This window comes from Lampris incognitus, chromosome 10, assembly GCF_029633865.1.
Source record: "Lampris incognitus isolate fLamInc1 chromosome 10, fLamInc1.hap2, whole genome shotgun sequence".
Lineage (NCBI taxonomy): Eukaryota > Metazoa > Chordata > Actinopteri > Lampriformes > Lampridae > Lampris > Lampris incognitus.
In genome coordinates this window covers 31,601,740-31,614,323 of record NC_079220.1, presented here as the reverse complement: position 1 = coordinate 31,614,323, position 12,584 = coordinate 31,601,740, and the positions used below count along the sequence as shown (strand labels likewise).

At 43.9% G+C, this 12,584-nt stretch overlaps 1 protein-coding gene across 2 annotated transcripts in view; it reads left to right on the top strand.

The window, feature by feature from the left end:
* The first annotated feature begins 213 nt into the window (after positions 1-213).
* The window catches only part of LOC130119653 (alpha-2,8-sialyltransferase 8F-like), a 110,587-nt gene continuing 98,216 nt past the window's right edge, over positions 214-12,584 (top strand). The window contains exon 1 of one of the 2 annotated variants that reach the window (XM_056288230.1): positions 214-380. In XM_056288230.1, coding sequence (XP_056144205.1) covers positions 298-380 — 83 coding nt within the window. In that variant the 5' untranslated portion in view covers positions 214-297. Of the gene's footprint in view, positions 399-12,584 lie in introns of both variants that reach the window. The other variant, XM_056288229.1, reaches the window with a different exon arrangement.

The window sequence follows — 12,584 nt, the reverse complement described above, 5'->3', positions numbered from 1 at the left end:
TAGGGTTTATCAAGGCAAACCTAGCAAAAACACATGGTACCCACGAGAGCCACAAGCGTGTGCGCTGAGCAGTTGTTGATTGAGTGCTGGCACATTTTTGATTCCTATTCAAGCACTGTGGAAGACACGCCTGTTTACAGCTAAGAAGAAAAAGGGCAGAGGAGTGGAGGCAGAGGAGAAATTGAAACAGAATGTTCCAGAGGTGACCGGCAAAGAAGTGTTGCGGCGGGCAAACCACAAAAGAGTGTGTGAGTGGTTCCGGGGATTAGAAACAGAGGACATAGTAGGAGGGAAGGTATGAGGGTACTGCTCATGAAACCGCTGTCCTCCTTGATGCTCATCTTCCTCTTCTTGGGGACTGCCTTCATCGCTCTCATCTGGTATGTGCTCAGTGACAGGTAAGCAAGCTTCACCCAAGTCTTCATGAACACCCTATTCCCACATCGGACCTGGCAGGGAAGGTTTCTTTGCCCAGGGGGGCAGGATAGGGGGCAGTATGATTGATGTCCTGCCTGTGGGGTTGAAGTGAGGCAGACATGCCAGGAATATGCAGAACTACACTACAAAGAGTCACAAGCCCGGGAGACTTCTTTTTTAGAGTATCTAGACTTTTCAAGATTATTTCAGGAAGCTTTTTCAACTTTTATTCTGTATAAAGTAACTTTTTACAACTGGTGCTTTCTTAGGCTTTGTTCACAGCTAACATGTTTGGTGTGGGTGAAACGAACTCTGGTGCATTTGTTTAGTGAGGTTCTTTGGGGCAGGTGTGAACAATGTCATTTGAACTCTGGTACACAGCAAACAACCACACCAATACTGCTTGAAAAGTTGGGTCTCAGTCTGCTTTCAAGTGAACTGAGATATGGTTCATTTGTGGTATAAATCCCTTACAACAATAATAATAACAATAACAATAATTTAATTTTAATTTGTGTATAATTAGTAAGCATATATAAAAATACTGCAGGTACTAAAGACTATATTCATGTGATATATATGCTGTATATATTCATGTTATTTTTATCCTATGAGCTACACTATAATCAATGACATTAATTTTAATTTACTGTGGAAAGAAAATAAAAACATTTGTGCGGAACATTCTGATTAAAAGTAAAAGCTTTAATGACACATTACCATGATCACTTGCAGAAAAACTAAAGTGGAAAGCAACAGACCTCTGTCAGTTTCTCTTGTACACTGACCCAGTAGTCTTAAGAGGTACTTACAACGAGGCACGACTGAAGCTTCCTGAGGTTGTAGACAACACTGACCTAAACACAGATGTTGAGCAAAGCCCAAAGCGAAGAGACAGAGACAGTTAGGTATTTTATTATTATATTAAATAGGCTAGTCAACAGTTTGACATTTTAGGCAAGCACTAATATTTTCTCCTTATGCACTCTTGTTGTCTTGCCTGATCATATCAGCATATTCATAACCATTAACTGAAAGAATGATGGTTTGACTTTCGTGCAATTTAAAAGTGTTCTATATTGAAAAATTCTGACTATTTTACACAACAGGATTTTGTGTTGCTGTAAAGCCCCTTGAGGCAAATGTATAATATGTGATATTGGGCTATACAAATAAAATTGACTTGACTTGACATTAGCACAAGTAACAACAAGGCTAGATTAGTCCCCCCAGGAGTCCCTGGGCACTGAAGCTCATACCCCCCCAACACACACACACACACACACACACACACACACACACACACACACACACACCATGTCCCAGCCATTAAAGCCCACCTTAATTATTTTGAGCTTCCAGTCAAGCTGACATGTCAAATCCAACAGACCATAATCACAAACCTATTGTTCGAAGGGTGAATAACCAGTCCAGCTGAGCAGGCATGCCTATACAGTTCAATAGACCAAGTACTTCAATTTCACTCACAAATCACAAGACAAGGAAACAATGGATTAAATCATCCCAAGGCAGTGTATGACTCTAGGCTCGGGTCGGGTCATGGTGGCAGCAAGCTAAGTAGGGCACTCCAGATGTCCGTCTCCCCAGCAACACCCTTCAGCTCCTCCTGGGGGATCCCAAGACGTTTCCAGGCCAGATTGGACATGTAGTCCCTCCAATGAGTTCTGGGTCTATCCCTGGGTCTCCTCCCTGTTGGACGTGCTAGGAAAACCTCTAAAGGAAGGTGCCCAGGAGGCATCATAATCAGATTCCCGAACAACCTCAACTGGCTCCTTTCGACGCGAAGGAGCAGCAGCTCTACTCCGAGCTCCCACTGGATGTCCAAGTTCCTCACCCTATCTCTAAGGCTGAGCCCAGACACCCTATGGAGAAAACTCATTTCAGCCATTTATATCTGTGATCTCACCCTTTCGGTCACTACCCAAAGCTCATGACCATAATAGGTAAGGGTTGGAACGAAGATTGACTGGTAAATTAAGAGCTTTGCCTTCCGGCTCAGCTCCCTCTTAACCACAATGGTCCAGTACAATGTCCGCATTACTGCTGATGCTGCACCAATCCGCCTGTCAATCTTCCCCTCCGTCTTACCCTTACTCGTGAACAAGACCCTGACATACTTGAACTCCTTCACTTGAGGCAACAATTCATCCCAAACTTGGAGGGAGCAATCCACCATTTCCGGTAGAGAACCATGGCCTCAGACTTGGAGGTGCTGACTCTCATCTCGGCCATTTCACACTCAGCTGCAAACTGCCCCAGTGTGTGCTGGAGGTCACGTTCTGATGAAGCCAACAAAACAACATCATCTGCGAAGAGCAGAGATACAATTATGAGGTTCCCAAAACGGACACACTCCTCGCCTTGGCTGCATCTTAAGATCCTGTCCATGAATATCACAGAGTCGAAGACAAGGGACAACCTTTGCTGAGTCCAACATCCACTGAAAACACGTTTGACTTTGTGCCGAGAATGCGGACACAGCTCTCACTTTGTTTATACAAGGACCGGATGGCTTGGAGCAACTGCCCTGGTACACCATACTCCCACAGTACCCCCCACAGAGTGCCCCAGGGTACATGGTCGTAAGCCTTCTCCAAGTCCACAAAATGCATGTAGACTAGGTGGTCAAACTCCCATGCCTCCCTCAGCACTTCCGCAAGGGTAAAGAGTTGGTTCATTGTTCCATGGCCAGGACAGAATCCGCATTGTTCCTCCTGGATCCGAGCTTTGACAAAGAGTCGGAGCCTCCTTTCCAGCACCCTAGAGTAGACTTTCCCAGGGAGGCTGAACAGTGTGTGTAGTATATAGGTTTGAACATATACACGGAGTATGAGGGTATGCGGGTGACGTCACGGATGCAAACTCACAGCGGTAACGCGGCACTGAGTGGCACAAAGACTGAGTGGCAGCGTTAACATCCAGCTTGAATACAGCAAAAACGCATCTAAAATGGGAAAGAGCTGTTGTGCGATAGACTGCACCAATAGATTTCACAAGAAATCGGAGTCATCTTTTTACAGACTACCGAAAGATAAGGTAAATAGAAACAAATGGATCGCTATCCACAGTCTAACGGGAGGGCAGAACGCACAATAAAGACCCCCCCCCGACTCTGTTGACTTTAAGGAACACTCCTCTGACTGGACTTGGGCTCTCTCCTGCAGAAATGCTGATGGGTCGGGTCCTATGAAGCACATTGCCAGTAGCCAGTGCTGTGCTCAAACTGAAGCATCCGACAAGAGTTAAGCAGAGGTTACTTAAACTGCAACAAAGACAAGGAGAGTACTAAAACCAACATGCAAGACCTCTCTCTGTGCTTGTCAGTATAGAGACTCCACAAGGCTGGAAACCTGCCCTGGTAGAACAGAAGAGACAGGAGCCGAGGTCATATAATCTTGTGATGGCTGCAGGACAAAGGTACAGGAGGAATAGGAGGCACTTCAGAACAATTCAGAATGACATAGGTTTTCCCTATCTTGTTGCAGCATGTCGCTGCTGGAGCTAAAGACTTCCAGGCTAACGTTTTCATTGCAAGCTAGCTGAGGCTGTGTATTGCTGCAAGCAATGGTAGACACTTCCAGGCAATTTTTCCCGCACATTTCTCACTGATACAACCTAACTGACAGTGGGTCAGGTCAAAATGAATTCCACTGTTTTTAACCTTGTCTTGGCTTAAGAAAAACTGATCTTGAATCTGTGCAATGTAAACCACCTGCTCTCTATGCCCACCCACCTTGACCGTTAGACAATCTATATAGTGTATTGCCGCTTGCTCACCAGTCACCACTTGCCCAGCCATCTCACCAATATATAATCAATCATAAGACCTAATTTTCTTGGAAACAACTTTTATTTCATTCTGATTGGATAATTATTATGAGTCAAACTTTGTGTCATATATCTGCGGCGCCCGACATAAAAAAAAAGCATACATTTTTTTTCCCCATTGCAGAGGACCCTTTTACGCTTAGGGGCCCCTGGGCACATGCCCAGGTTGCCCATATGGTAGATCCGGTATAGAGTACAAAATGCACAAACACAACTGTGAGTAAAACATCAAACTACTGGCTTAGCCAGTATCTTTCAGTAGCCAGCCAGTCTGTAACAAAATTTAGCCTACAGCCGGCCCTAAGGCATCAGATTAGCCTTGAAATGTCTTTTTGCCGCTTCTGAGTCGTATGTATTTGGTAGCAAACGTCTGTGATGTGTAGCTGTGTACTTTGGATTAGCAGCCAATCTTGCCTGAAGTGTAGCACACAGGTCGGCGAGCCCCTGGCTGCGAAAGGCTGAAAGCCACACAATCCACCCAGACATCCCCTCAAAGATGCAGTCTTCCTCATCGGACATCGTGATGCCCCTCCATAAGTCCATGTCATCTGCTGTTAGCACAATCTGCCTCGCTTGCTTCCAGCAGCTGTAAAGATAATCAGAAAATCAGTACTGCTCAATGCACCATGTGTTGCCACAATACATTTACTAATATAACTGAAAAATAATGTCACATTGACCAACACTAAATCTTACCCTCTTCCTTCTCCGCCAAATCTGGGCTGAAGTCTTCATGGCTGCTGCCTGAGCCCCAAGGTCTGGTTGGCTATACCGCAAGTTCCTGCATACTGTCCCATAACAGGTTTTACAGGCAGCTGGAAAACAATTATAGACACACAAAAAAAATGGAAATAGCCTAGCTAATTCACTGTAAAAGTAAAAAAATCCCCGTAAAAGAAACTTGGAAATCGGACTTGCAGCCAGAGCTCCCACCAAATAAGAAGTAACTGAATGATTATGAGGCGAGCCCAGTCTGTGAAAACAAAATGAAAATAGTTCACAGAATGCATATATATTTAATTTTGTAAGGGGGCACTTGATAGGTATAAACTGCAAGTGCTTGTTTAAGGTACTTTTCAAAGAGGAGTAGAGGAATGAAAACACCAAAACACCTATTATGTTTTACTCAAACAGCCGGCATTTATTTTACTGTAGCATTAAACATATTATGATCCTGTTTTCTCTTTTAATAGTCTTTAAACAACATGAGTTGAGGAAAAAATAGAAAACGAAAAAGCCTTTCAGAGCTCTGATGAAATAACCCCCCCCCCAAAAAAATAAAAAATAAAATAAAAGTAAACAACGTTCATCTACCCGGGTAGTATGTTTTTGTATTAAGTGTGGTGAGAGCTCAACGCTTACCTGCCCGATGAAATGAAGACATGCGGAGCAGAACAGTTCCGGTTGCTGGCGAGATGTTCCTCTTCACGCCCTCTGCTCGTCTGCCGTGCGTCTGTTGGCGATTTGACCAATGGACTGTCCCAAATCATCTAAAAAAAAAAACACAAAAAAAACAACCTGCATAGCAGGGCAACATTCGATGACTTATCAAACTAAACACGACCAGAACTGACACTAATGTCACTCAAAAATCCATATCCATGAACATATAGCAGCTTACAATTGGTATACATTCGATTCTCTCAATCGCTGCACATGCATATGTGAAACATAGCTTCTAATAACACTTTCGTTAGTTTAACTTGAGATTAACTCGGTTTGGTTTTTTGCTTACGTTAGTACATCTCATCTACTCGTGAAACAAATCCATTATGCTACTGCTGCGTCTGCTAACAACGCACATGGCGAACATTTAGTAAGACACTCACCGGAGAAAAGAATACAATTCTCGAAAATCCCCGTCAGAATGTCAACCCCGTTCTGGTTGTTACTTGCTTAGAGGCGGGTTCTGTGGAGAAAACCCTTTACCTATTTCTTTAATTCCGTTTTTTTCTTTGAGCTCGCGTTTCAACTTCAAGTTACTACTCTCTGCTGTTTTTGACTTTGGTCTTCCTCTCTCTGAGAAACGCTGCAGTAGGTTTCTCTAGCTGCAGCACCACTGCTTCCCTCTGCGGGGCTAAAATAATATGCAGGTGAAACATATAATTAAAATATACCTAGAAATGAGAATTGTAGGTTATTTTTGAGTGGGTTGCACCCCCCCCCCCTTATCTGCATGCATCCTTGCATGTTGCACCCTACACTACCTCAGTTGTTAAAGGTGTTAAATGGTATATGTAGGGGACAGACTCAAAGGTCAGGGTTGGGGAGAAAGCTTGGTCTAATCCAGTTAAAACTGAGTGCATAACAGTGACTAATGGGTTCCCTAAAGTTGGGTAGGTCAGCTTTTTGGGAGCCGTCTTATCCCTGGATGATCTTCTTAATGGCACCTCAATCTCAGGAGAAACCTCAGTGTTCTGTGACTCTATTTGTTCTTTTACATTCCCCCTTTCCTTGGTCATCTCAACGGCTCCATTTTTGGGGCTACAATGCTCACTTAGGTCTGTGGCAGGAACATTAGGAAGGCTTTCCTCAGCTCTTAGAATGTCAGGTACCGATGAGTGTTGAACTTGACTTGCCTTGCTGTTTCCATCATGTCCAATATTCTCAGGTTGGAATACTGGAGCTTCAGGGTTTAGTGTAGACACATCAAAGCTCATGTTGGCTTCCTGACTCTCAGGGACAAAATGATTTTCCATCTGAGCATCCTTGTCATCTAAACCTTCAGTGTGAGACTTTTCCTCAAGTCTGGTTCCCTCTCGTAAAATCCCATTGTCCTGTTCAGCATCAGCTTGGGTGATTTCTGTTTCAGTCAAAGGTTGGTCATACAGGGGGTAATACTCAACGTCATCCTCCATTTCAGACACATCCCCTTCATCTGCAACTCCATCCGCACCAGTAAGTAGTGAGTTATTAGGTTCCTGTCTGGACTTTAACTTTTGAGGATATACTTCTGTGATGGTGGATGAGAGAAATCCACACGGCAAAAGCAGGTCTCTGTGTAAGACCCTTTCAGGTCCACTTGTGTGTTCTGGCACAACGACACAGACAGGGGAGTCTTGGATCTGTTTAACAACTTTGAATATGGTTTCACCCAATCGATCAGCGATTTTATGCTTCCCTCTGATGCCGACGTTCCGCACAAGAACTCTGTCTCCAGCTACCATTGTGGACTCTCTTACTTTGCCGTCAAACCTCCACTTGTTCTGTAAAGCACTCTTCAGACTGTGTTCAGTAGCTAGCCGATAGCTCTCCTTAGACTCTGTCAATTTCTTGACATATTCAGAGTGGGACAGTTTACTACTTCCCTCTGGGTTCAGTCCAAAAGCTATGTTGACTGGAAGTCTCGGTTGCCGACCAAACATCAGCTGATAGCGGGAATAGCCTGTAGCATAATTTTTAGTGCATGGACAAGGGGCTGCACAAAATCTCTCCACCTCACTTTGTGTCCATCTTTAAGTGTTCCCAGCATTTCAAGCAGTCTTCTGTTGAATCGCTCCACGGGATTTCCACGTGGTAGTAAGGCGTTGTCCTCGTCTTTTTTATGCCAAGTAGCGTACACAGGTCTTTGATCAGGGCTGATTCAAAGTCGCGACCTTGGTTGCTGTGCAACCGCTCAGGGAACCCATAGTGAATGAAAAGTTGCTCCATAAAGCTTTCGCCACTGTTCTTGCCTTTTGATCGGCTGTTGGTACCGCCACTGCATATTTATTAAAATAGTCCGTTATGACTAAGATGTTCTTTGTTCCTTTTTCAACTGGCTCCAGTGAAAGATAGTCCATACAGACCAACTCCAAAGGACGGCTTGTCTTTATATTCACCAGGGAGTGCTTCTTTCTGCTCGTGCCTTTCTCTGTGTACATCTCTCACAAGTCCTGATTTTTTCACCCACATCCATGGCCATGTGGGGCCAATAAAACCGGACACGAACCAAATCCAGTGTTCTGTCAGTACCCATGTGTCCAACAGCATCATTGAGGTTCTCTAGTGCTATTCTCCTGTATCTTGTGGGAAGGACAAGTTGATGGAAAGGCTCACCTTGGCTTATGTGCTTTCGATATAGGACCTCATTTGAGAAGACCAACTGCTCCATTACTCTCAACATTAGCTGGACCTCTCTGTCTTCCTGACACCTTACTCGATATCAGAGTTGCTTTCCTGCTTTGACAATATCTATTACTCTACTGATAACCGGATCTTGTCTTTGCTCACGTGCCCAATCTTCAAGCGACATTTGTGGCAGCGTACATGACCCGAGTACATCAGCTTGGTAGAACCCTACAGGGATGGCCAAGGCCTCAATTGCTAAGCACTCAGTTGGTACAGGCAGCTGGAAGTCTGGCTCTGTACCTGCTGCTGAAATGTGCTGGCGTCTCTGACACACCGCCTTCACCGCCTCAGATGGGAAATCTGCTCCTCTGTCGTCCTGTAGGAACTGAGCAATGAACCGCTGAATATGATTATTCTCATCCTGGGGAGTGAAATCAGGTTGGTATCGGTTATGAGGATGTGGACGCCTTGAGAGACCATCTGCATCTTGGTTCTTCTTCCCAGCTCTATACTGGATATTAAAGTCAAAGCTGGGCAGGGCAGCCAGCCAGTGGTGGCCTGCTGCATCCAGCTTGGCAGATGTCAATACATACACTACCGTTCAAAAGTTTGGGATCACCCAAACAATTTCGTGTTTTCCATGAAAAGTCACACTTATTCACCACCATATGTTGTGAAATGAATAGAAAATAGAGTCAAGACATTGACAAGGTTAGAAATAATGATTTGTATTTGAAATAAGATTTTTTTTACATCAAACTTTGCTTTCGTCAAAGAATCCTCCATTTGCAGCAATTACAGCATTGCAGACCTTTGGCATTCTAGCTGTTAATTTGTTGAGGTAATCTGGAGAAATTGCACCCCATGCTTCCAGAAGCAGCTCCCACAAGTTGGATTGGTTGGATGGGCACTTCTTTGAGCAGATTGAGTTTCTGGAGCATCACATTTGTGGGGTCAATTAAACGCTCAAAATGGCCAGAAAAAGAGAACTTTCATCTGAAACTCGACAGTCTATTCTTGTTCTTAGAAATGAAGGCTATTCCATGCGAGAAATTGCTAAGAAATTGAAGATTTCCTACACCGGTGTGTACTACTCCCTTCAGAGGACAGCACAAACAGGCTCTAACAGGTACTATTTAATGAAGATGCCAGTTGGGGACCTGTGAGGCGTCTGTTTCTCAAACTAGAGACTCTAATGTACTTATCTTCTTGCTCAGTTGTGCAACGCGGCCTCCCACTTCTTTTTCTACTCTGGTTAGAGCCTGTTTGTGCTGTCCTCTGAAGGGAGTAGTACACACCGGTGTAGGAAATCTTCAATTTCTTAGCAATTTCTCGCATGGAATAGCCTTCATTTCTAAGAACAAGAATAGACTGTCGAGTTTCAGATGAAAGTTCTCTTTTTCTGGCCATTTTGAGCGTTTAATTGACCCCACAAATGTGATGCTCCAGAAACTCAATCTGCTCAAAGAAGTGCCCATCCAACCAATCCAACTTGTGGGAGCTGCTTCTGGAAGCGTGGGGTGCAATTTCTCCAGATTACCTCAACAAATTAACAGCTAGAATGCCAAAGGTCTGCAATGCTGTAATTGCTGCAAATGGAGGATTCTTTGACGAAAGCAAAGTTTGATGTAAAAAAAATCTTATTTCAAATACAAATCATTATTTCTAACCTTGTCAATGTCTTGACTCTATTTTCTATTCATTTCACAACATATGGTGGTGAATAAGTGTGACTTTTCATGGAAAACACAAAATTGTTTGGGTGATCCCAAACTTTTGAACGGTAGTGTATATCAGTGGGTTGTTGTCGGTCACAACTGTGAATTTCGCTCCATGGAGATAGTCAGAAAACTTCTGTGACCGCCCACTTCAGAGACAGAAATTCAAGCTGATGTGCAGGGTTCACATTGGTTGAGTCCCCTGCTCGCATAGGCTATTACTCTCAATTTGCCTTCCTGCTCTTGATATAGAGCCGCACCAAGGCCATGGGTGCTTGCTTCTGTATGTACAACGGAGGGTTTCTTCGGGTCTGCAAACCCAAGAATCGGAGCTGTTGTTAGCTTTTGGATGAGAGTCTTGAATGCATCTTCGCAGGCTGATGTCATTTGGCATTGAAGGGCTTTTTGAAATCTACACTTGAGGGACATTTTGAGCTGCTGTGTGAGGAGGCCGACTTCCTCTTCGGTGGCAGGTACCCAGCTATTAAAACATTCAGAGGCCTTGCGATTTTGGAGTAGTCCTTTATGAACCTCCTGCAATATCCGGCAAATCCCAGAAAAGACTTAAGCTCCTTGATATTATTAGGCCTGGGCCATGTTGTACGGGCAGCTATCTTGGCCGGGTCCGTCTCTACACCATTAGCAGACACAACATGACCAAGATATTTAACAGATGTTCTGAAGAACTGACATTTCTCAGGTGAAAGCTTTAAACCAAATTCCTTTAATCCCTGGAGAACTCTGAGTAATTGGTCTTCATGTTCTTCAAGTGTAGCTGAGAAAACAATAACATCATCAAGAAAAACCAGGACTTCATGCAAATTCATTCCACCCATGCACTTCTCCATTACCCTCTGAAAAGTACTGGGGGCATTTGTAACTCCCTGTAGCATTCTATTAAACTCCCAGAATCCCATTGGTGTCACAAAAGCTGTTTTGCATTTGTCTGCCTCCTCCATCCCCACTTGATAATAGCCAGACTTAAGATCCATAATAGAGAACCACTTTGACCTGGTCAAAACTGAAAAGGCTTCTTTGATGTTGGGTAAGGCATATGCGTCTTTGATGGTTTGTCTGTTCAGTTTTCGGTAATCAACGCATAACCTTATGTCACCGTTCTTTTTCTTCACCACAACAATTGGAGAGGCAAAGGGGCTTTCTAATTCACATATGATGTTGGCCTCTTGAAGCCCCTTTAGATGAAGTCTGAAAGCTTTGTAGTCAGAAGGATGGATTGGTCTGGGCCTCTGTTTAAATGGAGATGGGTCTGACAGTCGTATTCAGTGTTTAGTTTCAGTGGTATGACCAAAGTCGAGGTCATATAATGCAAAAACCTCCGAGACTGTGTTTAATTTCCTGATGATTCTTTCCTTCCACTCCTCAGACAAGTGAGTCTCAGCAAAGTCAAAAGTGAGCTTACCAGAATCAGATACATGCACGGAGTTGCATGCTGCAAAAGATGGGGTAAGGTGGGGTGGTTCACTCGACGTGACTTTGACATCATAGGCTGGCAGGGATGACACAGCCTTAGGAAAAGAAAGCTTAGCGATGTTATGGCCTTTGGATACTTTGATGTCAGGTGCGGTCTCATTTTTGACCAAAACAGGCACCTTGAAGGATGGAAATGGGGGACTTATCATAATGTAGCTACAAAACAAGAGACCAGCAGGTAGGTTTGATTGAGGAGGCTCCACTAAGAGGGTCATATCGGCTGCTACCGGGATATTCCCCCTGCATATCCATTTAAAGCCAATCTTTCCCCTGCAGGAAAGATGACACCCTTTTTGTTCTGCAACTTCACAGTCCCAACTCTAGTCCAACACAGTCCCAATTTTGTTGTTTTATTTTTTATCTGTGATACAAATGTTTCACAAGTGGAGAACAATAATTGCTCTTGGCAATGTGTCTTACACACTCATCCTGGATACGTGGCACACTTTCCATACAGGGGGTCCAGTGTGTTGGTGCCTATCAACAAGGGGACATCCATGTTTGTTCTATGGTCAGGCACAACAAGCGCAAGGGTGTGAATCTTTACAGGTTTTCCCAAGATGTTCTCTGGAAAATCAACATGGGTTTGGATATAACCTAAATAGGGTACTTCCTGACCACCAGCACCCTCTATGCCTAAACCCCTGTTAAAGGTTTTTTTTTAGGGAGTTGTTCCTTATCCGATGAGAGGGTCTAAGGACAGGATGTTGTGTTGCTGTTAAGCCCACTGACGCAAATTTGTAATTTGTGATATTGGGCTATACAAATAAAATTGATTTGATTTGATTTGATTTGATTTGAATGGGGAAAATGGGCTGATGTGAAAGGTGACTCTCATGGAAAGACTTTGAAATAGTGGTAACCTGGGAACCTGAATCTAGAAGGCTATAACACTGAACCCCCTCAATGATGACAGTTGATGTACATTTTGGCCCTATCAACCCTCTTGGGAGAGCACCATCAAATGACTGAGCTGGAGAATGAGTTTTACAGATGACTGGTTTGATTTCTTGGCCTTGCGTGGGAAGTTTCGGTTTACTTCCGGGTGTACTTAGTCCC